The sequence below is a fragment of the Pygocentrus nattereri genome, chromosome 7 (assembly GCF_015220715.1).
Source record: "Pygocentrus nattereri isolate fPygNat1 chromosome 7, fPygNat1.pri, whole genome shotgun sequence".
Taxonomy (NCBI): domain Eukaryota; kingdom Metazoa; phylum Chordata; class Actinopteri; order Characiformes; family Serrasalmidae; genus Pygocentrus; species Pygocentrus nattereri.
The window spans coordinates 39,116,184-39,129,857 of record NC_051217.1 but is presented as its reverse complement, the minus strand read 5'-3'; the positions used below and the strand labels follow the sequence as shown (position 1 = coordinate 39,129,857).

At 40.5% G+C, this 13,674-nt stretch overlaps 1 protein-coding gene across 5 annotated transcripts in view; it reads right to left on the bottom strand.

Annotated features, from left to right (window-relative positions):
- Nucleotides 1-13,674, bottom strand: part of plch1 (phospholipase C, eta 1) — a 170,315-nt gene that overhangs the window by 65,963 nt on the left and 90,678 nt on the right. For all 5 annotated transcript variants that reach the window (XM_017715419.2, XM_037540041.1, XM_037540042.1 and 2 more), the window contains 3 exons: nt 13,362-13,605; nt 7,476-7,605; nt 3,604-3,774 (listed from right to left, as the gene is read on the bottom strand). In XM_017715419.2, coding sequence (XP_017570908.1) covers nt 3,604-3,774; nt 7,476-7,605; nt 13,362-13,605 — 545 coding nt within the window. The remainder of the gene's footprint in view (nt 1-3,603; nt 3,775-7,475; nt 7,606-13,361; nt 13,606-13,674) is intronic.

The following is a 13,674-nucleotide window of genomic DNA, read 5'->3' as shown; positions in this document are numbered from 1 at the left end:
AACCCCAGGCCTCCAACATAATATTATGGAAAAAAAGAAATCTTTTCATTCCGGCTAAACACTTTCACTAATAAGTGTTTTAAGTCTAAGATCTCAAAAGATGTCAAAAAGGAAAGAGTCTTCAGACGCCGAGTTTGTGGGAAAAAAGGGAAAAAGGCTTCGGCTTTATTTCAGCATCAAGTGCACAGTGTCTCGAGAGACCCAACTGTGTTCCAAACAACAGCTTATATATTATTTATCTGGGGTAACTTGATACCCCCCCACCTTACTTCCCAAATTTTGATATAAACTTATTCTAATACATGCATCTCTTCGTCCATCAATTTGGCCATTGCATGTTGTGCTCACTCCTAAAAACTGGTTTCAACTTTTTTTTACCAGTCTGCTTCACCTTTCAAGGTCAACATGCCCCTCTCTCCACTGGGTCAGTAAGCACACACAGGCCTCTCTTGTGATGACCAGGGGCTTTCCAGTGTCTAGAATCTTCTATGCAGTGTAGAAATGTGCGGCTCTGTAATGTGTGTAATGTTGTGATATATGTCATTATATTCAGTATCTATATTGTGCCTGTACTGTGACTGTATTTAGAACAGTCTTCTGTCTATTCTTGTTTATCCTCACATGGTCAAGTCTGTCACACCTGTCACTTGTCATGTATAGGCTGTGCCTAATCTTGGCATCAGTCCGGCTATAAAACTGCATCAGCCCAGTGTCTTACGGGCTGTAAGTAAACTTCACTTTTCCAGACATACGGCTGGTCCCCTGGTGAGGTTAGGGTTTGGATTCTTCAGCAGACAAACTGCCTTACTGAACTGACAAAATTCACTCTCAAAAGACGCCGAGGCGTCCCCAAACTTTTGATGAAGTGTGACTTAGCATACAAAGACCTAAAAAAAAAAAGAGTGTTCATGGTTGAAATAAAAGCAAGTTGAAATGCAAAGAATGAGTCAAATACAGAGATTGAGAGAAGAGATGAGATATACAAGAGAGCCTGCTGCCCAAGGCCTGCTGTCCCAATGGCATCCCAGCACAAAAGACAAGTGTGCAATGGCAGAGATGGCTGATGGAAGAGTCAATGCGCTGTTTGCTCTCCAGGCTGGAAAAGAGCTGTGAGGCAGCAGAGCTAATCACCAGCCAGCAAGCCTGACAGCCTGACACTGCACATTAATAACACACCACACGTGGCAGAGACGTGGAGATTTCACATTAAACATCCCTCATACTTTTTGGGGGGAAAAAAACCTGCGGATTATACGATGGTTGGGTAGAAACAGCAGACCAAACAGCAGTGAAATGCAAGATCTGCCTACCATTGTGGAGCGACAGAAAATAGTTCTTTTTCAAGGAACCCACAAAGTCAAGTCAAATTTATTTGTTTAGCGCTTTTTACCACTGATGTTGTCACAAAGCAGCTTCACAGAATTCCAGAAAAGACAAAGTTTTAAGATGAATGTAAAACCCCCCAGCTGAGCAAGCCAGAAACTCCCTGAGAGCTGAGGAAGAAACCATGGGAGGAACCAAAGCTCACAAGGGGGCGACCCATCCTCCTCTGGTCAAACTACCTACAAAGTTATAATACTACTAATATTAATAGTAGCAGTATTAGTAGTAGTAATAGCTAGGAGTCCATGAAAATGTCAAAGTAGGGTGGGCAGCTAGTCCAAATGAACAGAATACATGTCTGTAAAGTTTAGTTCATTTTTATTTAATTGAATTATCACACTTGTTGTTTTTAAACTCAAATATTTAAGTATTGTAGTGATTGTAGGGATTGTAATTGTATTGTACTGCAGTAATCAAGAATTGCAGTAATACTGTTCATTGTAAAGTTTCGGTTGGAAACAAAAAGGTTAAAATCTTAAAACATCCAACAAAAAAGCGTGGGATTTTTTCACTGTGGTATCTAGGTTTATATAGCCATGCTAGCTATCCCATTGGTTAGGTCTTCAGGACCTGGATTGAGTATCATCATAAATAAGAATGGAAGACAGTGGAATCAACCGATCTTGTTGTGATTTATGATAGGTGAGACTAGGTTTATGAGGAAAAAACACTCTAGGCCTTATGGAAGTTCTAGATATATCACTGACTCTCAATATGAGCTGTGGTCAAACAAGGTTTCAGGCAGTTGTTAGAAATGGAAAACTGTAGTAGCAGCTTTTTGCCAGGACTCTTTATTGAAAAACTCACCATAAAACGTCAACTTAGAAGGTAAAGTTTAGGTTAATGACTTTTGCATGTCATTCACAACTTTAAGATGCCCACGTTTAATCAAGAATGGCCAAAATATATTGCTGTGCACCAGCGTTAGCTTAGCGCTAACATATTATTCCATAACAGGGTTAGTGAAAACCAGCATTTTTGTTTTTTGACCAAGTTTTTAAAGTCTAGCTCCAATACTCAAAGTTTGCCACTGTGCAATGGGATGTAAGAGCTAAGTAACAATGATGCTTGTGCGTGTCGTAATGACTCTAAATGACTCTAAACTCCTTTTTGCCTGGTCTGTACTAACATTGACTTTATGTACTCTGAATGTAATGGTGCAATATTATTTATTATATAGTCTTATACACCACCACTGTTTCTATGCTCATTGTTCATTTTATCAGCTCCATTTACTATATAGGAGCACTTTGTAGTTCTCCATCTGTTTCTCTGATACTTTGTTACCCCCTTTTACCCTGTTCTTCAGTGGTCAGGACCCCCATGGACCCTCACAGAGCAGGTACTGTTTGGGTGGTGGATCATTCTCAGCACTGCAGTAACACTGATGTGGTGGTGGTGTGTTAGTGTGTGCTGTGCTGGACTGAGTGGATCAGATACAGCAGTGCTGCTAGAATTATTAAACACCTCAGTGTCACTGCTGGACTGAGAATAGTCCACCAAGCAAAAATATCCAGCCAACAGCGTCCCTTGACCACTGATGAAGGACTAGAGGATGACCAACCCAAACTGTGCAGCAGCAGATGAGCTGTCGTCTCTGACTTTACATCTACAAGGTGGACTGACAAGGTAGGAGTGTCTAATATAGTGGACAGTGAGTGGACACAGTGTTTAAAAACTCCAGTAGCACTGCTGTGTCTGATCCATTCATATCAGCACAACACACACTAACACACCACCACCACGTCAGTGTTACTGCAGCGCTGAGAATGATCCACCACCCAAACAGTACCTGCTCTGTGAGGATCCATGTCCTGACCACTGAAGAACAGGGTAAAAGGGGGCTAACAAAGTATCAGAGAAACAGATGGACTACAGTCTGTAACTGTAGAACTACAAAGTGCACCTATACAGTAAGTGGAGCTGATAAAATGAACAACAAGCACAGAAACAAGGAGGTGGAAATAATGTTACTGGATTGGTGTATAATGGTGCATTATTATTTATTATATAGTGTTATATAATGGTGCATTATTGCAGAGTGATTATTAGTTATTAGTTATTTCTGTCTTATACTGCATGGTCAGGTTCTTGAATTTGGCTTACAGATTGGAGGGTTTAAATCCTGCTCAGTCCCAGGTTAGTATGCCATCCTCAAGGCAGAAAAGGGCTCAAACTACCACTTTGCAATCAAGAAGTGATATCAGGTTGACCACTGACCTTCTGCTCCACTCTCAGGAAGTTGCCAAGCTCCTCAGCAGTCAGTTGATCTTTTTTCTCGCTGAAGCACATGAGCAGCAGGAAGAGGTCCCGTCGTAAGGACATCATTCTGTAGAACACGCTGAACTCCTCAAATGTAAGCGTGCCCTGCTGGTCATCTGTGTCTGCTTCCTGTGACATCACACACAAAACAGGAGGTCAAGATGTTTGGAACATATCTCTACATCTTTTCTCTGAAGCTATGATACTTTTACTTGACTTTACTTGACTGGCCGGGTACGTGGGCACTATTTCCCTGGGGAAGTAATGGCACAAGGATGCACTACAGGAAGAAATCAAACCAGTGGAGGGAATGACGATTTGCTGTGAAACCCTGAGTCCAGGCACACATGCGTACATCGGTCTGACACATGCCACCTACCTAAACATTGCTGTGGACCAGGTACATGCATTAATGACAGTGGTGTTCACTGATGGCAGCCACCTCTTTCAGCAGGACAATGTACCCTGCCACACTGCACACACTGCTCAGGAATATTTTGAAGAACATCACAAAGAGTTCAAGGTGTTGTCCTCCAAATTCTGCAGATCTCAATCCTCAAAAGTAAGCATCTGCGGGATGTTCTAGAACAACAAGTCAGATCCACAGAGGCTCCATCTGGTAACTTACAGGACTTAAAGGATCTGCTGCTAACACCTTGGTGCCAGATACCACAGGGCACCTTCAGAGGTCTTGTAGAGCCCATGCCTTGGCTGGTCAGAGTTGTTTAGTTGCACTCAGGGATATAAGGCAGGTGGTCATGATGCTTTAGCTCATCAGTATACATTCTTATTTGTGTATTTTCTTGTTCAAAAACAATTAAAGTCTACAAAGTTTAGGCTTCATGGTTCAAGTTCTTTGCCAAGTTGTTAGTCATTTTTTGTGTCGGCCTTAAAGGGTTATGCACTCTAGAAATGACAGCTTGCATCGTCACTGCAGAGACAATAAACCTGCAAAATGTTTTTACCTCACCAAACCCACAGCTGAGCTCTGCCACCATAAACAAAGTACTGTCTGGTTATCTGATGATATTTAACTTAGCAAAGGACAATTGAAAAACCTTTTTGAGAGACCAGTAATTGAGACAGCCTGACATTAGAAGGTTGTGTCATCTCTGTCTTTGGGAAAAAAGCCTTTTGTTTATCTTAATAGAACGAATGGCTTGAGACAGAAATCCATTTAAACCAGTTTGATCCTCTATTCCTTCTCCATCTTTCTTGTTTCTCCCTGCCACACCCCCACTTCCCAGGACCCAAGGATATTCAAAAGGCTCAATATCGGCAGCAATTGTGTCTCTTTGTCCCTAAACACTCAGGAATTACTGAACAAATGCCAAAGAAATCTTCTCTAACAGGAATTGATGAGCGTGGAGAAAATGAATAATATCACCACGTCTAATCTTCTACCTAACCTGGGTAATTATGATGATCAGACAAAGGCTTTACTCCCCCCCTTTAAAAAGGGTCTTGGTTAAAGGAAGAGAACTGTTGTACAATCAAAGCCATAGAAATCGCCTCAGACCACACCTTCTATAATAGAAGTGTAAGAATTATTGACACGGCTGCATGCAGACAGAAGAGCTAATAGTGGCCTGAGGACAACTCAAAATGAATATAAATTCAGTTTGATGTTTTAGAGACTCTTCATATCAAAACCCTTTCCTGTCCTTTCATAACGGAAAAGGAATTTAGCAAGAAGGGATGCGGTAGAGCCAGGAGTTGCTAAGGATTTAAAATAAGAGGAAAGGCAAGGTGATCAAGTGTTTCCCTAATGTTGCCCAGCCAAGAAACTTCGTATCAAGTTTTTGCTTCTTAGTTATTCACTGAAGGCTAATGTAGACACATAAGCTTATGCATACCTCACCTATTAGCATCGTGCAAACTGTACGCCTAAGGCTACATCTTCACAGCAGGTGAAAGTGGCCCAAATCTAATATTTTTCTTCATATGTGACACAGATGTGGGCCGGTTTGTCAGTGTAAACAGCAAAAAATGCTTTGAATCTGACATTTTCAATTCCGATTTGAGACATATGTGGTACTGAAATCCGATCCATATCCGATCTGCAGCAATGCGACTCATTCTGAACAGTCAGATCGGAATTCACGTGACTTTTATGTCAGTCCAACTTGGCGTTCGTGATGATTTCGTACTGCTGAGACTCATAAACATTTAGGCTGATGTTTCTGCACCAACAAAATAGAAGAGACTCATCGCAGCCGCTCCGTGTTTGAAGGAGTTTCAAACGAAACAACCGAACAAGGCCAGAGGAGGCCGAGGCTGCAGCATCAGAGAACAGTTTAAAAAATCATTGTGGATGATGAGCCCAGCTGTCAACCACTGGAACTTTATAATCGCTCCTGTGATGCTGGAGAAGACTGAAAGCTCCAGGAGCGACAGGTGTTCACTGGCCGTCATGATTGTTTACGTGAAGCATTGTTCTTTTGTGCACTTGGGTCAGTTCAGGAGCTGATCTGTTCAGAGTGATGTCATATATAGATCACATTTAAAAGATAATGTGAACAGCCAAGCAAAAAAAAAACAGATTTGGTTAGAAAATCAGATTTGGGCCACTTTTACCTGCTGTGTAAACGTAGTCCAAGTCTTTAATGTTGTTGAGTTGTTAGAGGTCATTCATTTTCAAAGAGAAGTGGCAATTTCCAGCAATAGGATGCAGTTTGAACATTGACAATGTGACGTGGGCAGACTCAGTAATGCCATAAATTTGAGCAAAGTTTAATTTTATGGAAATTAGGAGTGAAGTGATTACCAATGGGAACTGAACAGGGTGGTGCGTGCTTTATTCTCCACCGCTGTGAAAAGGTATACCCCTTATTTGACTCCTAGATATGTGTTCCTACTAGAGATGAGGCTTTTTCTGCAAACAGATGGCAGCAGTCACACAGACCAAACACTGGTTTATTCTAATGCTATCTTTTCAAACAATAATGCACAACACAGAGATTAAACATACAGACAAGCGATTCCCAGGATTTTTATTTTTACAGGGAACACATCTGATTTTGAGGTACGTAATGGGTGGGAAGGTATCTGATTTGAAGCCGTACTGATTTTGCATACATGCTGTACCACTAGCCAGTAAAGTATTGTGTAATGTCATGGCATTTGCTGGGCATGGGTGAAGCCATGATAGCCAAAGCTCATCTTGAGTTCAGATACGCCCAGAGGTGATGAGCGATCAGTGAACTGAGTGACGAGACACGAAATGCAGGGCTATGATATTCTGACTGTTTCATCAAAGTAACAAAAAAATGTGCCTGACATGAGACATATTTATATTTATGCTTTTTCCCTCAAAAAGGAAAATCTGCAGTTTTTGGCTAATAAATACAACAACATTAAGAAATCACATAATTTACAGCAAAGAGCAGATAAAGCAACTGTTTTGCGATGGACTTAATGTAAAGTAATTAAATGTACTGAAACCTCAAATTCAGTGCCATCTTAAAATTACTGCCACCTTAAATTTATTGATGCTTTAAATTCAGTGATGCCTTAAATTAAATGTATTGACTTTTTTTTGCCACCTTAAATTCAGTACTACGTTAATTCTTCCGCCACCAAAAATTCAGTGATACGTTAAATCGATTGTCACATTAAATTCATTGCTACACTAAATCTATAGGGAAATAGCCTAGAGGTGGAGTTTAAGAGACTAGCTTTCTCTCAAACTTCGGCTATTGCATAACACCATTCAGAGTTGCTCTGAAAAGACACCAGCAATATGTTCCTCCTCCAAAACTTTAGCAAAAGTTCTTGACAGCGCTCTTTCTTTATAAAGTTTGCATTTTCCCTTTAAAACCATCACCCACCTGGAACATCTGCTTCACTTTGCGGCGAGGCAGGTTGACATTCATCTTGTGCAGCAGCTGGTAAATCTCATCGATGTTTAGGAGCCCATCTCCATTTTTATCAGCCTCTTCAAATGTCTGCTTCATCCACGTCCACTCAGGATTAAGGAAAACAAAGTTTTCAAGGTAAATCTGAGCTTTGAAAAATCATTCTCTAAAATCGACCTGAAATACAAGGTTAGACACACAAAGCAGTACATTTTCTGCATTGTTTTTCAGGTGATAAAGTCGCTAGTGCTCAACCTCTACAGAAATCAGAACTGAATCAGCTCTTTAATAGGGAAAACCAAGTATGAGTTGGGCGTGTGATGAATGTAAGAAGAAAATGGAACCTGAAGCTGTTTCTGCACTTGATAAACATGGTAGTTAATCCTCAAATGTGGATTATCACTATATTAGTAGTAATCAAGTGCAATTATTTAACTAAAAGAGGAAAGTTTCTAAAGAAACTTCAATTTGGTTTGACAAAGTCATTACTATGAAATCCCAGGTGGTTGCTAAGGTGTTGTTATCTATGTTATCTCAGGTGGAAGCTAATGTAGGAAGGAATGTATCCCAAGTAGTTGCTAAGGTGTTGCTAAGAAGGCCACTGTTATGGTATCCCAGAAAGTTGTTATGTTGTTACTGGCTGATTCTATGGTATCCAAAAAGGTTTTTAGGCCATTGCTGTTATACCAGGTTTTTGCTAATGTGTTGCTTGGTCATTGGTATGTAATCCCATGTGGTTGCTTAGCTGTTACTATGCCTTTGCTATGGTATGCCAGGGGGTTGCTAAGGTGTTACTAGGGCATTGTTATGGTATCCAAGGTGGTTGCTAATATGTGTATGTATATGAATCTGTATAAAATGTTTATGAGGGGTAGTGTGTAAAATGTCATTTGTGACATTATTTGTGGCCGATAGCTTCAAATTTTCTTAACAATCCACCATTCATTTCCAATAGGAACGTATGAAAACTATATGTGCAATCAGTCACAAAGGTTTGTGGTTCTAGCTTGAAAATTGAGATGATGCAGTATTGCAGAATTACATTAGTAATAGTCAATTATGGAAAGTATTACATTTACACTTAATTTACATTTTGTATCAACAGGTTTGAGTATGCACCTCTGCCATTTTCTCACTTGTTTCAATTGCAAACTTCACCAAAAGAATGAAACAAGACACTACACACAACAAAAAGTTTCCATCTAATTCATATTATAATAAAATCTCTTACAAACACAAATCTGATATGAATTGTAAGTTAAGAATTTGCACTGTGAAAAAATTCCTCCACTTGTTTCAGTGAGTGGGAAATAATTCATATGAAATTCCAACATGATTTGTATGGGTAGAGACAAGGCCTGGATGATAAAATAATAATGATAATTAATAAGAGCATTTTTTGTGCATTTAAAGAGCCATTATACACACTGTTTATATATATATATATATATACATACATGCACATATAACATGGGCAGTGATAAATATCGCTTAATGAGTCTCACATAATGATCCCGGTCATTTTTTATGACTTCTTAATGCTTGTGGCCATAAAAGTCTGACCTAACATTAACATTAGAGTAGTATTTTGTGGTTTGTGCTGAGGGTACACATTACTGTCTTTTTGAGAGGCCTGTGCACTCCGCTATACGATGAGCTCATCCTCTTAATTCTCTAAAATAGTCCGCGCTTAATGGTTACAAGAGAGGTCCCACTGCTGCCAGAGCCAGAGTGCAGTCCAAATCAATTAGAGGGATCTGAGTGTTTGTGTGTGCAAAGTGACTGCCCTGACAATATCTACGCAGCGCTCTTCTAATGGTTTAGCCTCACTGCTGTTGGCTGTTTTGATGTCTCAATGTCCATGTTTGCAGTTCTGGCCCCAGATGTTGTGTTATAGTGACCGTGAATCTCAGCACTTTTAAAAAGCAAGGGTACACTATAGGTCTGGGTAATAAAATGATAATGCTAAATATCATATTTTTGCAAAAATTATTAAGCCATTCTGTTCACCTTGTATTAGCAGCAATGGCTTGAGTGTTGAAGTTACCTGATGCAATCATAGTGTTTGCCCCATTATCTGGAGATCACAAATTTGTTCACCAGTGATGCCACAGCCATACGTAGCTGGGAGTCCATAAGATCATACTTGGCCTTGCTTTCTCAGCCCTCATTCTCCCCCATCACTCAGCAAGATGCTAGCGAGTGCTGGCATCTGCTAGAAAATGTAGTCAAATTTGCAGTTTTTACTTCAGGGTCCAGTGGTGCTGCATTAGCAGTAGCTTGAAAAGATATGGCAGTACACTGCATGACTCTGAGGAAGCATGTGTTAGCCTTCGCTCTCCCACCTTGGTAGCATTGTGTGATATGGGGAGACCTAGCTAGCAGGTGGAACTGGACATGACTAACAGTTGGGAAAGCTACAAAAAAGAACAGCTGCAACTAAATTCACATAGTGTGTGTCTTTTATCTCACCTGACGAGAAAGAAGAGGAAGTCTAGCCATTCACTCACAACAGCAATGTTAAATATATGGAGCGTAAAAGAGGCTGTTAGTTTGAGGAAAATGTCAAGAGATTGAGGCAAAAAAAGGCTGCACTCCATGAAATTGGCTTGCTTTTCTTAAATCAGATGTAACATAAAGCTTTGTTCAGTGGTGTGTAGTCAACTACCAAAACAAGCAACATGCGTTTTGCCATAATTTGTTTACAATGGCCAGCTTTAGTAGACATGAATCTGCTCTATTGCAACAGCTAAAGCAGGAGTGTTGGTGGAGTGTGGGTGACTAAATCAAATTAGGAGCTGGGACAGTGAGCCAGTGTGAGAGACTGTGTGTGTCTCTGAGAGACACTGGGAGAGTGTCCAGGTGGAGGGGTCAGTTCAGGCAAGCCTGGCTCTGAACATCTCTCAGCTGCAGCTGCAACAGAACAGACAGTGTCCAGTACACAGTCCACCTAACAAAAACAGGAGTTTCCAAAACTAGAGTATGGTTGGTTAGTGTATTGGGTAACACCTCTGCCTTCTATGCTGTAGACTGGGGTTTAATCCCTGCCAGGGTAAGAGCCCTACACTATACCAATAAGAGTCCTTGGGCTAGACTCCTAACACCACCTTGGCCTACCTGTGTAAAATGATCAAATTGTAAGTTGCTCTGGATAAGAGCGTCTACCAAATGCCATGAATGAAAATTGGACAACAACTGTGCAACACTTAATAGACCACCAAAACTGTCAACATCAGACAAACAGTATTGTAATAAAGGTGGGCACAGTAAATACTGAAAAATTATATTTAGTTTTTGAAGCTTTGTCATTTTCTTTCTAATAAGATTATAAAAAATGAAAAACGTAATGGCTGTTTTGACTAGAAAGTCCATCAATGAAAGGCACAGAACTGCATATCCCTCTTTTGTGCATGTGTGTTGGTGTTTGTAAATGTATTTATTTGCTTGCTGTTCTATGGCGTATGTTTGTGTGTTTGTCAGTCATTCTTTGCCCTCCAACAAAAAGGCTGCGGTGCTTCTAGCTCTGTGTCAGCCTCCATCAGCCATCAAAGGTGGAGTCATGCCGGGACCTGCTCTCTGCTGCTCCAGCATATGGGAGTGTATGCGCGCATGTGTTGGAGCTTTGTTTGCGTGTGCGAGTGTGTAAGCATGAGTATGCAGGAAGTGTGTCATAGATGATGTGAAGGTTTTGTTAACTGTGTCAGCAGGCGTATGGCATGTGCCTTGTTTAGCAAACTGATGCTTCATTCGCACTCAGTACATGAGTCACAATAAAGGAGAGGAGAGGAAAGATGAGGAGAACAGAGATTTATTCTGTCTTTGATTAGTGTCAGTCAGCTTAAGACAGGAATTTTTCAGCATTACAGCAAGATTCAGAGAGAATGTTTATGTGGGTTACAGTCAGATTTAGACAGAATCAGGTTCAGGCAGATTTTTGTTGAGCTAGAGTCAGATTCAGGTAGAATCATGTTGGGCTACAGTCAGTTTCAGGCAGAATCATGTTGGGATACAGTCAGATTCAGGCAGAATCATGTAGAGCTAGAGTCAGATTCAGGCAGAATCATGTTGGGATACAGTCAGTTTCAGACAGAATCATGTACAGCTAGAGTCAGATTCAGGCAGAATCATGTTGGGATACAGTCAGATTCAGGCAGAATCATGTTGGGATACAGTCAGTTTCAGGCAGAATCATGTTGGGATACAGTCAGATTCAGGCAGAATCATGTTGGGATACAGTCAGATTCAGGCAGAATCATGTTGGGATACAGTCAGATTCAGGCAGAATCATGTTGGGATACAGTCAGATTAAGGCAGAATCTCGCTGGACTACAGTCTGATTCAGACAGAATTTCAGGTCGAACTCTCACAGAATTTTATTAGGCTAGATAAAGATTTAAATGAAATTTTGTCAGGCTACATTCAGGTTTAGTCAGATTTTTTTCAGGACTTCTATCGAATTGGGACAAATTTGTCAGGCCACAAGTGGTTCTAACACAGTTTTGGTGTACTACAGCTGGGCTCAAACTGAATTTTGGCAGGTTGGGACAGACTGTTCTTGGTCTAAAATCTGATTCTCACAGAATGTTTTTGGGCCAAAGTCTGATTCTGATGGATTTTTTTTCTGGAGGGGGGGTGGGCTTAAGTCTGATTCCAACAGAATTTTGTTGGACTATAATTGAGTAAGGACAGATTTTTGTTGAGCTATAGTCAGGTTTACATTCTAGAGGCCAAGCATTTTTTTAGGGCAACAACAAGAGTTGAGATTTTGTCAAATTAGACTTGACTTTAGCCAGACCTTTGTTAGACATTCTGTTGGGTTTAGATTCTAAACTTGGTTCTTTGGGCCTAGTTAGTATGGATTAGGGTAGATAATATTTTACATTTGTGTTCAAGTAGTTCACATATGTGTATATTTAGGTGGAAATAAAATTTCCGGCCCAATTAATTTTCTAGAGGAGAGTTGTTCTGGTTCGTAGTGGAGTGGCAGTTATTTTGGAAAATTTTATTTCTCAAGAGCTGCTTGTAGTGCGTGAGAGCACAGATATTCCTCCAGCACTGGTCCTTCATAACACAACACACACAATATCTGTGCCACTTCACTGCTGTGCTCTCTCACTGTCTGACTTTTATCTTTCGTTCTCCAACACCAGCTTTAGTGATTCTCAATCGCAGCGTCGGTCGACTCTTTAGTCTGCACCAATTGTAAACTCTTTTAAGCCAGTTATCACCAGTGATAGCAAAAGCTCTATCCTAATTTTCAATTAAATTCTTTTTTCATACTAATAACTCAGTGAAACAAGTAGAGAAATTTGATTGAAAGTTAAGTATCTGTACTTTTGTCCAATCAATTCTACATTTCTGTTTGTAGAAGTATTTTTTTCAGGAAAGAAAAATAGTCATTTACCTTGGTGCTGTGTTTGTCTCAACCCTGTTAACACAGAATGTAAATCTCACATAGCAGTAATTCACTGTGGAATGAATTACATAATTGCATACATGTGCTAATAAAATAACACAAGAAAATGACTAACAACTGACACTTCCTCACTGGTTAGTGTAGTGGTTAACACCTCTGCCTTCTACACTGTAGACTAGGGTTTAAACCCCAACCTGGGCCAGCACCCTACACTATACCAATAAGAGTCCTTGGGCAAGACTCCTAACACCGCCTTGGCCTACCTGTGTGAAAATGACCAAATTGTAAGTCGCTCTGGATAAGAGCGTCAGCCAAATGCCGTAAATGTAAATGTAAATATCTTGACTTTCTCACAACTTGCTCTGTCAAAATAATGACATACTGACTGTAATAATACTAAAAGTCTTAAATGAATCATCCACCCATTCATCTGTAAAGGATATTGGTCATGGGTCCGTTGTCTCTTGGCCAGTGAATCCTCATCGCTGATGCCGGCCATGAGATACCTAAGTCCGGTGACCCACGTCCGTGCCTCCTCTGCATTGGACGTCACCAGGTCCAGAGACTCCATGTGGTTGCCATGGTAAATAGTGAAACAGCAGCTGGAGTCAAAGTTCCCGTCCGCATGGCGATGGAAGATGTCAGACTGACGACCCTCCGTGACCTTGTAGAGCGAGTCAATGGTGACTGAGAGAGAACACATAAAAGCCAAGTTAGAACATTTTTAGGCTTAAACTTTATAAAAATCTAATATAT